The sequence below is a fragment of the Eretmochelys imbricata genome, chromosome 1 (assembly GCF_965152235.1).
Source record: "Eretmochelys imbricata isolate rEreImb1 chromosome 1, rEreImb1.hap1, whole genome shotgun sequence".
Lineage (NCBI taxonomy): Eukaryota > Metazoa > Chordata > Testudines > Cheloniidae > Eretmochelys > Eretmochelys imbricata.
This window is the reverse complement of record NC_135572.1, coordinates 41835394-41850048: the sequence shown is the minus strand read 5'-3', so window position 1 is coordinate 41850048 and position 14655 is coordinate 41835394. Positions and strand designations below refer to the sequence as shown.

Sequence of the window (14655 nt, the reverse complement as noted above, 5' to 3'; positions counted from 1 at the left end):
CCGAGAGCTTGGAGCCACCGCCGGTGGCTGGGGTGCCCAGGGCAGTGTGGGAACCCCACAGATCTCCATTTTGTCGTGCATATCTTTTAGCAAAAGTCACAAATATGTCATGGGTTTCCGTGAATTTTTCTTTATTGCCTGTGACCTGTCCGTGATTTTTACAAAATACACGTGACAAAATCTTAGCCTTAGTTATAGGCATATTAGGCCATCTCTCAGAGGGAAGAGTTAAGGTTGCATTGCAAGGATGGTGCATACCTTAATTCTGTATTGCTGGTTTTCAGAAGTTTGCCTTACTGTAATTTTTCATTTCCTGTTTTTCAGAGGTTTGGGTATAAATGAACTCAACATTCTGGAAGGGCACAGGACGTTACTGAACAACCTTACCTCTGCATTAACAAAATTTTGGAGCAGTTAATTTTCTCAGTTGTTTTTGTTTTTTGGTTCTTTTTAAACTTCTCTCAGTACCTCCATGTTCCCCCTCTGCTACCTCTGGGTGCTTGGCACGATTAAGGTGGCCAGAGAAGACCATGGGTCCATGTTTGTCCCTTCATTGCCTGTCCAGCACAGACTGATCCTCCTCCCACAGAGAAACAGACAGTGATGAGGACCCCACAGATCAAGGATATGGGAATAGAAAACAGTTACAGTACAGTGACTGATATAGTCAGTGGGTGCATGTTTTGAAGGGGGGACAGAAATGGGGAGTCTGGGGTGATTTTATGGGGCAGAGCTGAAGCCCCCACACCTCCCAGTGCACATCTGTCTCCTGCATTTTCACCCATTGTTCCCTGCACTGTTCCAGCACACCCACCTCTTCTCTCTTACTGGTTTGAAGTTCCCCCCTCCCAACTTTGCAGATTCCCCACCATTTCTGTAACTCCTCCAACATTCCCTCCATCCATGCTCATTCCTTTGACCACTCCCCCACATCCCTCCCTGCTCCTCTGAGACTATCCCTCACCCACACACCAGCTCCACCCTCCTCCTTGCCCTCATAAGCTTGGAGAGGCTATGGGGAGGTGGGGAAGGGGTTATACATATCCACATGCCATGTAAACAGTTCAGAGAGGTGATCTCCATGAGATGTGCTGAGCTGAGTGAGAACACCCTATGAAGAGGAATACAACCTGAAACAATAGCTCTGAGAAATGTGAACTGCTCCATTAATCTCAATGCGGTGTTCTCATCTCCCCTCCCCCCAAGGTTTCAGCACCTATGCCATTCTCTGAGCATGTCTGTCCTTAACTCTCCACCCTCTCTCAGCACTGGGTACCTATTTCATGCACGAAATGAGCTCATTCCCAGCCCCTTATCCTGTTTTTTTTTTTTTTTTTTTTGTTTGTTTTTTTCCTTCAAAAAGCATGTTGGGGCATGTTTTGAAGGGGAGACAGAAACTGGGTGTGTGTGGATATGGGGAGGTTAGTTTGTGGGTATAGCTGAAATTTCCTAGATCCCTCCACTGCACAGCTGTGACCACCTCATTTTTTCCTCCCCATGCTCCCTTGCACAGCTCTGACCTCCTTTTTTTCCCTAGAAGCCATAGCATCTGAAGGGAAGGTGATTGTGGAGTCCCTTCCTCACTGATGGAGGCAGGAGGGGAATTCTGTTTTCCCTCCTCTGGCTGGGGGCCAGTGGTAGAAAGAAGAACCCTGGAGTCACTCCCTCAGCCTAGTGAAATAGCCATGGAGGAATTGTTGGGTGATGTGCAGTGTGCATAGGGACAAACTCTCAATATTTGTAGAAGAACAGGAAGAGAGGGGGAAGGCATAGATTGCTCCACTTCCCCTTCTCCAAGTATGTTACTGGAGGGGAAGGAGCTCATCTTTCCCTGCTTATAGTTCTGTCTTGTCAGCCCTTCTGAGTTCCCAGAGCACAAAGGTCCATTTTTAGGGCGATTCCTTATTTGTCGAGGTGTCATAGAAGAAAAACTGCGTTTCTGGAAACCCAGGTCTTCATCAAAGCTCTAGCCATCCCATTGGGTTTTTAAAGATGTAACATTTTGAGTGATTCCTGGTACTAATAAGGGTCAGTATCTACAAATGTGCTGGCCCCTCAGTGGCTGTGCCAGAGCAGCCCTAAGGCGAAGAAGCCCTCACGCTGTACCTTCCCCAATTCCTGGTCTCTGAGGAAAACTTCCAAAAAGATTCCCTGTAGAATGCAGGCAGAGAGTGAAGAACATGTCTAGCACATTATTTGAAAGCTGCCAAGGGTAGGGTTTAAACTCTCAGTGCATGGGTGTAGCTCAGGTTTTTTGAGAGCTTGTCCCTATGTGTAGTTCACTTCAGGTGAGCACCTGAGACCAAAGACTTCTTACTAGCAGCATCCACTTGGTCTGCGCATGCGCCCTTGCTCTTATTGTGTGCCATACTAAGGATACAAGGGATTATGCTGGACTGCCACCATCTCAGTTCCTTCTTACTGCTTGTGGTCCGAGATGGAGCCATAGTATTTGTTGTGCTCTCCTGAAGTTTACCTGTAGATAGTTAGAGATAGCTATTTCTGTTCAGTTCAGTTAGGCTTGCTTTTCATTACTCTTAAGGGTGTTTCCTCCACTGAGTCCCCCCCACTTTTGGTGGTGCATTTCTTCATCTACCCACCCCATTTGTTTCATCCAGTGGGAAAGGGACAGCATGACAAAGAGCCCCAATATTAAGAACTGTGTAGTCTGTCTGCGCTGCTTCTTGGTAAATTGTGACCATGACTCCTGTTTGTACTGCCTGGGAGAAACCCATATTCCATCCAGATGCAGTATTTGCAGTTTATTTACGTGAAGGAAAAAGAAATTGCAGGAGATCTGCCTTAAGATGTTCCTCATGAACAAGTCTGTGAGAACATAGTTGGATTCTGAACAGGAAGAACCCCCTGTACATCCACCTGAGAATGGTAAGAGCACCTCTTTGCCATCTGCGCGCTACTGAGGGTCCTGCGGAAGATCAAGCAGGACAAGGTACAGATCATTCTCATAGCTCCATGATGGCTGTGGCATTTTTGGTACTCCGTGGTGCTTTAGCTGTTGGCCTGACCTCCAGTCAACCACCTCTTTGTATGGGATCCCCTGACCCAGGACAAGAGAAAAGAATACCTATCTTGACGCATCCTTATGACAGCATGGTATTTGGATGGATGTCAGATCTAGAAAGCTGTTACTTGGCAGTTATGCAGGTCATGTGGAGTAATAGCAGGAAAAACTCCACCAGGAAGTGCTACATGTCTAAGTTTGGCATGACCAGTGGGGCGTTTCCCCATTGCTGACCGAGACCCTTGATGTGGTGGATTTCCTGCTATCCCTAAAGTCCACAGGATTATCCCTTAACTCCGTCAGGGTGCTCTTAGCTGTTGTCAGCACATTTCATTCCTTGGTGAACAGCCATACTATCTTTTCGCACTAGGTTAAGGTCTGGATTCTGAAGGGGATAGCGAGGGTTTTCCACCAGTGATGACACCTGCGCTGGCTTGGGACTTCATCTTGGTCTTACTGGCTCTTATGGGGCACCGTTTGGACTATTGTCATCATGCTTCCTTCTGCACCTTTCCGTGAAGCTGGAGTTTCTGGTCATGATTTCATTAGAGGCGCTTATGGTGGACACCCCTCCCCGCTTCAATCTTCCACAAGGACAAGGTGTCTGAGGTTGCACTCAAGGTTCCTCCCTAAGGTGGTATTGGATTTTTAGAGCATTAACTTACCTGTGTTCTATCCTAAGCCATGTGTCAACAGGGAAGAGGTGAGATTGTGCACCTTGGATGAGTGTAGGACCCAGGCCATTTACCTTCAGAGGACTAGGCTGCTTTGGAAATCATCAAAGCTGTCTCATTTGTGGAAAGAAGGGGAAGGCGATTTCTGCTCAGAGAAAGTCGAAATGGATCTCTGGCTGCATAATACTCTGCTATGAGGTGAACAAGTTCTCTTGAGGACAGCATGAAAACACGCTCAATGAGAACAAGAACCCAGGCAACCTCGATAGCATCTTGCAAGGATGTTCCAATCATTGACGTCTGCAGGGGGTGACATGCGGCTCGGTCCATGTCTTCACAAAGCCCACTATGCTTTGGTGCAGGCAGCTGCCTTAAATGTCTCCCTACGCAGAGAGCAATCCTTCAATCAGCACTTGAGCAATGCTCTGGGCACCCACCTCTATAAGAGGGGTCACTGCCTGTGAATCACCTGAAGTGTGCTATGAATAGGGACAACCACTTGAAGAAGGAGAGATTACTTTGTATTAACTGGAGTTCTTCAAGATGTGTTGTCCCTATTTGTAGTGCGCTGACTATCCTCTTTCCCCTCTGCCTCAGACCCCAGTCTCAAGACTTTTGTGATGGTGTGGAGCTGAGATGGCAGTGGTCCAGTGCAGCCCCCCTGCACACTGTTTGTGGTGGACAAGGAGAGCAAGGTTACTTGTACAGAGCAAGTGGACACTGCTAAGAAGAATTCTTTGGTCTCAAGTGCATGCACAACTTGAAGGGGGGAGGGATAGCTCGGTGGTTTGAGTATTGGCCTGCTAAACCCAGGGTTGTGAGTTCAATCCTTGAGGGGGCCATTTAGGGATCTGGGGCAAAAATTGGGGATTGGTCCTGCTTCAAGCAGGGGGTTGGACTAGATGACCTCCTGAAGTCCCTTCCATCCCTAACCTTCTATGATTCTAAGTGAACTAGTGCATAGGGACAATGCATCTAGAATAATTCCAGTTACTACAAGGTGAATGACCTCAAGCCACCCAGCTTCTCGGACTTCATGCAAACCCTCTACCTTTAACAGAGCCCTAGTCTTGCTGCACATGTGCATTTCATTTTTAGATGCATCAGTTTAGTTCATGCCAACCTGGAGTTAAGAACTTTACCCTTAACTTTTTCAATATTGTTATCCCCAAAAGGGTAGTGGGTGCCATGCACTAGCTGAGATAAATCCCAAGCGGCTGAGATCAGTTTGAGGAGTAATAGAGGCATAGTGTGTGCAAATGAATTTGAACCAGCTGATTTTGTAAACATCAAATTTTTTGGAGGGGCTGTATCCCTTGTATCCTTGAAATCCCTTGCTCAGATAGCCCCAAATTTGGTCACTAACCCTATCCAGCAGCAAATTTCATGAAACAGCAAATTTCAAGGCAGATTAAGCATGTAGATTTTAGAGTGCTTAAAATAGTCAACTTTTGAGCAAAGTGATGCTCAACTCTAGAAGATCTTTTGCTCCACTATAATGGATATAGGAGGAATAAATACACTTTTTACAGAGGATAGTTATTGAGGTGGGTTTGAGTTTTCAGTTTGAAAAACTTATACCTACTCCAATAGATACTTTAGTAAGCAGATTCTGATTTAATTTTAAGGTGCTACTCCTGCTTGTAACAAAAAAATAAGTATTGAAGTACTAATTTTTTTCTACTGAGATTTTAAAAGGGAAAAATACTCTAGAAATTTCTGAAGTCTGTCATTTCTACAAATACAGATGTAATAAAATGACAAGTATTATAATGTAGGTATGAAAATATGCCATGGCATGTCATCTTAAAGGAATAGATCCTTGAATTGAAATAGCTAATAGAAAATTCCTCTTGCTAGATTAATTGGTTAGGATAGCTTTAATATTTGTTAGACACAAGTAAGGCTATTGGTACTAGTAAATCTCCATATGAGATCACTTGTAAACGGCAAAACATTTTGATCATGCTGTTTTGTGTAACTCTGTAAGGGATTATATAAGTGCTTAGCACCAATTTAGTCTCTTTGTAATATGCTGACTCTAAACACTAGAGGGCAGCATATGACTAATGATGACTTTGTTTCCTAAAAGAATCAGGATACACGTTCTTCAACCTTTTGGGATTACTATACCATTTAAAATCTCTAATCTAAATTTAAACATTTGGAAAAATTTAGTACCACAATTAAAGCTTTTTTTGGTGAATTTAGGTATAATTTATCCCATTTCTCTTGGTTTACATTTCAGTAGTCCATTATGTTTTAGGTGATGATGGTGGGTTTTTATCTGTACTAGAGTGTGTGCTATTATTTGGTTTGGGCTTTGTCAGTCCAGTGCAAAAAGGATTGAGTAGAACCTTAATCTTCCTTTCCTTTCACCTTATCTTAAATGTGTTTTGGTATTAGTATTGTTAGCAGTGTAGAAGCATTTAGAATGATTTATTGTCTGCATGCCATTTGAATATGCACATAGAGATATTTACATCCTGCTGTAGGGGTATTTGTGTACAAGGAAGGCTATGTCAGACAAATAAGAGGTACCTTGCCTTAGCAGATGTATATTTCTGTTGTTTGGATTATTCACCAAGGCAAATACCAGCTTATAAAATTTTTCATAAAATGCATATGTAGTAGGAACGATACTTTGCAGATTACCTAAATGCAAGTAAACTTTATTTTCTTGTAGGCACCACCTTCCATGGTCAATAATGAACAACGCCAGCATGCCGAGCACATATTCTTATCATTTAGAAAATCAAAATCACCATTTGCTGTTTGCAAGCATATTTTGGGTAAGTCTTCAGTGTATTTTTTTTTTTAAAGATTCAGCATGTCATCAATTTTACAACTAATAGAAAATACTAGTTTTTTGCATCTGGGAATGTGAACATTTGGTTAGATATTCTTTCATTTTTATTGTACAGTATTAAATTTGTTGGTGAACTGCAAAGCATTTAAAAAGTAAGTTAAATAGAACTCTTTAAGATCCAATACAGTATGTGTAATCTTAAATCCTTGATTTTTAGCTATAATTTTTGTGGTGTTTGCAGAGCTACTAGTGTTTTTAATGGTCTGCTGAGGGAAAAAAGAAGTTTAGTGCCCTCTCAAAATTTCACAGGTTTGGTGAAGGCCTTGGTACAACTTCCTTCTGTTGGAGAATTTCTAAATTTGATTTAGAAACTGATTTAGTAAAGTAGGTGCTACTCCTTGGCGAGGACACTCTTATTTTAGTTTGAGAATACTTTGTATGTGGAGCTGGTAGTGCCACGTATTGTTAAGGCTGCTTGTCACTTTCCATTGTAAGACCCTGTTTTCTGTTGCGTATGATTTTGTCAAACTTTAACTATACAGGTGGAAATTTTCTATGCCAGTTCTCTGCCTCAGGCTGAATTTTTTTAGTAAGTTTCAGCTAAAATGATCATGCCATTTCAGAGAATGAGATTATGGGGAAATATGCTGTTTTACCTGTGATTAAAACTCCCCACTTCCATCCATTTTGTTAAAAAAAACTCTAGGACCTCTAAGCTTTGGAGCAGGGTCTTGGAATTTGGCAGGAAGGTTCATGATGCCCTGGTGTCAGGGCTATATCTTCTGTAATGTCCGTAGAAAACTGCTCACATTTGGACAGATTACAAGCCTCTGAAAAAATTTCAAGCAGTAGAGACTAGGTAGCTTGGCAGCAAAATTACCTCTACTGAGCACGAAACATCTCCACTCAGCTCCTATATGCTGATCAGAGTGTGTGTGTGTGCGTGCGCGTGTGTGCCGTCATCACAGGGTGAGTGGACACGCTTCAGCTCAGGATTGCAGGGGCTGAGCAGGACATTCCTTGCAGTTGCTTCCTCTGGGGCTGCTGTGATGTTAGGCACAGGAACTGATGATAGACTCTTTTCTGTGCTCTGTGATCCCTCTGTCACCCAGGCAGTGTGGAGGGAAGGAGGAAGCAGCTGATTTGAATGCAGAGGGGTGAGAAATGAGGGACAGCGAGATGGGGTTGGAGGAGCCAGAGTGGGGGCAGTACCTGGGACATAGTGGGGGGACATGCACGCAGAGGGATGGAGACAGGAACAAGTGTGTAGAAGGATAGCTCAAAGGGGGAGGAAAGCAGCAGCCAGGAGATGGAGTTGGAGGGGATTGTGTAGGAGCGGAAGGGTAAGAGGTAGAAGACAAGGTGGATGGGGATGAAGAGGGGGACAAACTGGGACAACAGGATAAGAACAGTCTTTAAGCACTAGAGAGCACTCCTCTCCAAAATTTGGAATTAAACCTAGGAGTCCTGAATCTTTCCATTCTACTGCTGATAAATTCATGGAGGGCAGGTCCATTAATGGCCATTAGACAAGATGGTCAGGGATGCAGCCCCATGCTCTGGGTGACCCTAAGCCTCTGACTGCCAGATGCTGCGACTGGACGATGGGATGGATCACTTGATGATTGCCCTGTTCTGTTCATTCCCTTAGAAGCATCTGGCATTGGCTACTGTCAGAAGACAGGATACTGGGCTAAATGGGACATTGGTCTGACCAAGTATGGCTGTTCTTATGTCAGGAAAAAACTCTGAAACCCGCTGGCAAAGTGCATCTCTCTCTCTCTCTCCCCGCCCCCTTCCCCTTCCCTCCCCCCCCCCGGTCCACATAGAGAATAACAGCCTACTATTCCCACTAGTTATTCAGTTAGCTCAAGTGGCCCCAACCCTGCTGATGAGGGTTAGCTTGGTTAGCTCAAGTAAGGATTCAATATGATTTGACATGATAGAATTTAATTTTTCAGGTTTCTTTTAAATTAGCAAATTACATTTTAAAAATGTTAAGGTTGCAAAGTCAAGCATTCAAATTAGGAAATACCAGAATTAAGGTAGCCCATGTCACCTTAATTCAGCCTCCCAGTATGTATGCATTATGATATCTTTAATTACATGATCACATACTATTTTTCCAAACTAAGCTACATTGATATAAGCCAGGTTTAAATCTATTTAAGTATCCACTGAACGTTTTCTGCCAGTTTTGAATCAATTTAATAACAGATTCTAGCTAAATCGGTGCAACTTTGAATATAGAGAAGGCCTTTGTCATATATATATATATATATATATATATATATATATATATATATATATATATATATAGGAAACATGAATATTGTAGGTTTCAGAGTAACAGCCGTGTTAGTCTGTCTTCGCAAAAAGAAAAGGAGTACTTGTGGCACCTTAGAGACTAACCAATTTATTTGAGCAAAAGCTCATGCTCAAATAAATTGGTTAGTCTCTAAGGTGCCACAGGTACTCCTTTTCTTTTTATGAATATTGTAGGCTCTTTTAAAAATATTTTTAAGTCTCCTTTCATAGCCACCTGCATTCCCTTTCAACAAGTAAGTGGTGCTTCTTAAGACAAGCCAGCATGTCACATTCTGGTGGGGGTGCAATCCAGACAAGTCAGAGATTGTGTCATTGTCTGCCCTGTATGTTTTACTGTTGTAGCTCCAACCTAGGTCACTCACAGCCAGCCTGCAGGTAACACCCTCAGTGTCTGTGTGCTGGACAGCCCTGGTTTAGCATCCCTGACCCCAGCAGCCTGTCTGCAGCCCCACTCTGGCTTCCACCAGTCTGGGTTACTACTTGCAGGGTGACCACAACACACCTCCAGTCCCAGATTTTCCCAAAACTGTGTGTTCTACAATGTCCAGCCCTCTCCTAGGCAGTTCAGAGAAATTATATGGTTCATTTGTTCCTCTACAAGCTCAGGAACACATTACAGCTTATTAACTTAACTGGGGGTAATAAACCCTTCCGTTTAAATACAGAACTGAGTTCATTTATGATAAAAAAAATAAATTTATTGACAAATTATACATAGAGGTAAATGAATTCAAGTATAAGGAATGAAGATACAAAGTTACAAGTAAAACAAACCATGCTTCTAAAAGTCAAACTTAAATCTAGCAAGATACAGACTTTGTTTGAGATGATTTCTCTCACCAGTCATTTTTCTTCCCAGTCATGGCTGACTTTTTCCTCAGTTAGGACCTTCCACAAAAGAACAAGGTTCTGGCTTCCCTTTGCTTCTTTGCCTAAGCACGTTTCTCACCTATATTCAGTTTCAGAGACTTCAGCAGCGCCCCCCCCTTGGTGGAAGGACCCATCTTTCTTAGCTTGCAGGAACTCTGGCCTCTTGTGTCTGTCTAGTGATGGATGGCAAAGCTGGCGTCTGTCCTTACTTGTATCTTCCAAAGTTCAATTACCTTGTTTCAAGAGGCAGGATGACTTCCTGTGTGCTTCCCTCCCCCGGATGGGGCTTCCATTGTTTGATTCCACCATGCTTAATTTACATAGGAGAAGGGTAGATAGCTGTGCAATTTCCTCCTGTCTGGGCAGACTGTACAACAGAGGTGGGCAAACATTTTGGCCTGAGGGCCATATCTGGGTATAGAAATTGTGTAGTGGGCCATGAATGCTCATGAAATTGGGGGTTGGTGTGCAGGAGGGGGTGCGGGCTCTTGGGTGGGGCTGGGGATGAAGGGTTTGGGATGCAGGAGGGTGCTCTGGGCTGAGACTGAGGGGTTCGGAGGGCGGGAGGGGGATCAGGGCTGGAGCAGAGGGTTGGGGTGCTGGGGGGGCGCTTGGGTGCAGGCTCCAGGAGGCACTTACTGGAAGCGGTGGCATGTCCCCCGCCAGTCCAATGCAGAGGTGTGGCCAGGTGGCTCTGCCTGCTGCCCTGTCCGCTGCCACCGCGCCTGCAGCTCCCATTGGCCATGGTTCCTGCCTCTTGAAACAAGGACTACGTGCGGAGCCCCCTGGTCCTGGCTGCCCCTATGCATAGGAGCCAGAGGGGGGACATGCTGCTACTTCCGGGAGCTGCATGGAAAACCCCCAATCTGGCTGGAGCACAGAGCAGGGCAAGCCCCCAACCCCGCTCCCTGGAGGGAGCTTGAGAGCCAAATTAAAAAGCCCGATGGGCCGGAGTTTGCCCATCTCTGCTGTACAGCCTAATATAAATGCGTATCCATAATTGCTTACATAATGTTAATATCATTGTGAAATATATGTGTTAATCACTAGGGTGTCATTTATTTTCAGAGGAGACCTTACTCTCTAAACTTTTATAATACAGTAATATTGTGTGCAATCAGTGGATTCAGTTGCTTATCACTTGAGGCTCAGCCCCCCAGTCTTTTACAGACAAGTAAACTTTTGAAATGGATTCTTCTGAAAAGTGAAATCCAGACCAAGCTGCTGGATGTAGGCACCTCCTGTCTTCTCCCCCGCTTGTTAGTATGAGGTTTGCCTCCACTCCTTGTTAGCTTGATGGGTCTGTTTACCTCGTGTATGTAAATTGAGGTAAACACACAATCCTTTGTTTAAGATAGACCTGTTCAAGTCCCCCAACATACCTGGTTTACACACACACACACGTTGTAATTCCAGCATATATTCATAATTATTAATATACATTGCATACATATATCTCAAAGAATATTAATGATCAGTGAGTGACTAGTTTTCAAATGATACCTCACAAGGCATATTTTGTACAAAGATTATTACAGTAGTTTGTAGTGTGTGAGTATAAGTGTGCTTCGTGTCACGCAATTTTCTTGCCCTGCCAGCTATCCCACCACAGCCAAATGCCAGATACAGCTCTTTATCCTCTTATCGTGCCCACTTCTGCCTTTTCCGCTCTGTAGCCATTTCCCTGCATACTGCACCTTCTATGCTTTTTTTGCAGTGCCCCCCAAATTAAAAAAAAAGTAGAAATTCAGAAGTCAGGAGTTGATGGTTTCAAGTTTGTTTGTTTTTTTAAGTTATCTACAAACATTTGACTAGGTTTAAGCAAAAGGATACTTATAAAACATAGGTTATAAAATCCTAAAAAATCAATGTCCTTTTTATATATACACCCCCCTTCCTCCCCCCCCCCCCAATATAACGCGGTTCTCAGGAGCCAAAAAGCTTACTGTCTTTATAGGTGAGACCGCATTATATCAGTAGGGAGAGGAACCGCTCCCAGCTCCAGCTCATCTCCGCTCTGCCTCCTCCTCTGAGTGCGCCGCCGCTCCACTCCTCCCTTCTCCCTTCCAGGCTTGCCGCGCCAATCAGCTGTTTGGTGCGGGAAGCCTGGAAGGGGGGGGTGGGGGAAGTGGAGCCGCGGCGTGCCCGTGGGAGGAGGCGGAGCAGAGGTGAGCTGGGGCGAGTGGGAGGGGCACAGAGGAACCGCTCCTCTCCCCAGCTCACTGCCACTCTGCCTCCGCCTCCTCCCCTGAGCGCGCCACCGCTGCTCCGCTTCTTCCCCCCCCCTTCCAGGTTTCCCGCGCCAATCGGGGAGACGTGGAGCTGCGGCGCGCTCGTGGGAGGAGGCGGAGCGGCGGTGAGCTGGGGTGGAGGGGCCGCAGCAAGTAAGTGGGGGGGCTCAGAGGAACCGCTTGCAGTAACACAGATTCAGATATAATGAGGTAAAGCAGCCCCTCTCCCTGAGCGCAGCTTTACCATGTTATATCCGAATTCGCATTATATCAGGCTGCATTATATTGGGATAGAGGTGTATTATGCATCCACAAACTACATTAAAATAACATTAAGGTTGCAAAATCAAGCATTCAAAAGTTAGAAGATGAAAGAATTAAGGCTGACTGTGTCACATTAATTCCTGTTCCTGTGCATAGGCATTATGATACAATCTTTAATTACATGGACATATGCTATGTGTTAGTCAGTGACCAGTCGAGTTTCCCCCCTCCCTCCCCCACCCTGATTCCTCATCCCAATCCCGTTTTCTTTGTCTAGCCAGTCAGTCCCCACTCCTTAGGCTTCTCATCCTAGTCTCCATCTCCTCCCAACTCCTCATGCCATTCATAATAATATATGATGATATGATAATTCTGGTAATTTATCTCCTTGTCACGTGTGAGCGGAACTAACCCCTGAAATAGCAAAATCAGTTAACAAAACTACAGCTGACTATATATTTTTTTGAATGAAAAATATTTTTTCATTTTAACCAGCACGAGCAGTGAAAATGTCAGGTGGTAATTGAATAATGTCTTTGGTCTTAACAGAAACTAGTAAAGTGGACTATGTCCTTTTTCAAGCTGCCACAGCAATAATGGAAGCAGTTGTGCGAGAATGGATTCTCTTGGAAAAAAGTAGCATCGAGTCACTGCGAACATTCCTTTTAACTTATGTCTTACAAAGGCCTAAGTAAGTATGGATGGAAGTACTTCCAAAAATATTTGCATAAATTCCTACATAAACCATGATTTACCTTTGTTTAATCTTCCTAGGCTAACAAGTAGAAACATTTAAATAATAGTGACACTTCTAATTCCTGAATGGATGGCTGTTTGACATCTGTAGAATTCAGTTTTCATTTAAGCTTTCATTGTGTTCTTGAAAAAATAACCCAGATTTAAAATTCTGTTTTACAGAAGCCTTGTGCTGTTCAACTTAATGGCAAGAACTTAATATTTGTATTATGTTTACAGCCTTCAAAAGTATGTTCGGGAGCAGATTCTATTAGCAGTAGCAGTAATAGTGAAACGAGGATCATTAGACAAATCAATTGACTGCAAGAGCATTTTCCATGAAGTCAGCCAGTTGATAAGCAGTGGTAACCCCACTGTGGTAAGTTCTTGTTTAAAATATAATATAATCATTATACATTGTATATTAAGTATACTAGTTTGCTGGATTATTTTCATATCCAGAATATGAAATTAGGAAGCATAATCAAACAAAATAGTAAATGGCTGCTTGAATATCTAAATCTGGGATTTTTTTTGTGAGAAATGGGTTTTGAAGCAATTTGTAATGAATGTTGTTTTTACAATGCTTTACCCTATTACACTATGATAAATATCTGTGTCCTATGGAAAAGTGTAGATTTTCATTTAGCGTTCTAGAGACAAATGTTAATGAGCACTTTGAACTTGTATTTTAATACTAGCGTGTTTGATCCCATTAGTCTCTCACTCAAAGTATGGGGTAAAATCTTTACTAAAAGCTAGAATTAAACCACTGTACTTGTTTCCATTCTGAGTTGTTTCAAGAACCATGACACTTGATATGAAAAAAGGATTTTCCATTAGCTGGCAGTGGTTCTGTAGGACTCTGTTCCGCTTACATCTGTCCATTGCTGCACCCTGTTTTGGTTCAGCTGTTGGAATTGTCTACTGAGCAAAAGCCATAGACCTTCTTCATTCTCTGGGAGTTGGGCCAGGTGGGGAGAAAGGGTTGCGAGGAAGTAAAAACTGGAATGGAAATACAAAACTTGTTCACTCTAGATTTAGAATCAGACCGTGGTAAGTGTTCCCTTCCTTATTGTGTTCAAAGTGGAAACAAGGTGTCAATGTCTATCTTTGCATTTAGTTAAATTCCATTTACTATGCCAGGAGATAAGATTAGAGTCTTTCGTAATGGAGGCGTTAGTGATAAACTTGATATCTAAATATATCTAAAAACTAAACTAACTTAACTACAAATTAAAGAAACTTGATTATTTGCCTCCCAAATATAGAGGTACGATTATGTAAATATATATTTTTTCAACTAAAACTACCCACATCCCGTAAAAAGGGGCTTGACTTTTAGAATTGCTGAGCACTTAGGACTCCATTCGAGGTAGATGGGAGCTGGAAATGCTCAGCACCACTGAAAATCACATTAAAGAAGTGCAGTCAGAGTAATGCAGCTCCTGTCATGATCCTAAAAAGTGTGCCATGTTTGTAGCACGTTTAATAGATTTCCCTAACTCATAGAAATGGAAGTTCTAAGATTGTTTTTAAACTCAGATTACCTGTTTGGCAGCACAGTATTCTAATGTCTGAACAAAAAACAACATCCTCACCCCATTAATTAGCTGCTTAAAACACATATTCGCCTATAATAGGCAGTTGTGTGGAGATTGATAATTGTGTGGAAGGAGAACTATACATATTAATCTTTTTAAAAAAAGAAACATTCAGAAT

The 14655-nt window shown here is 43.2% G+C and overlaps 1 protein-coding gene across 2 annotated transcripts in view; it reads left to right on the top strand.

Annotated features, from left to right (window-relative positions):
• The window catches only part of XPO4 (exportin 4), a 124666-nt gene that overhangs the window by 31708 nt on the left and 78303 nt on the right, over positions 1–14655 (top strand). For both annotated transcript variants that reach the window (XM_077809280.1, XM_077809287.1), the window contains exons 2-4: positions 6383–6488; positions 12748–12889; positions 13174–13312. In XM_077809280.1, coding sequence (XP_077665406.1) covers positions 6383–6488; positions 12748–12889; positions 13174–13312 — 387 coding nt within the window. The remainder of the gene's footprint in view (positions 1–6382; positions 6489–12747; positions 12890–13173; positions 13313–14655) is intronic.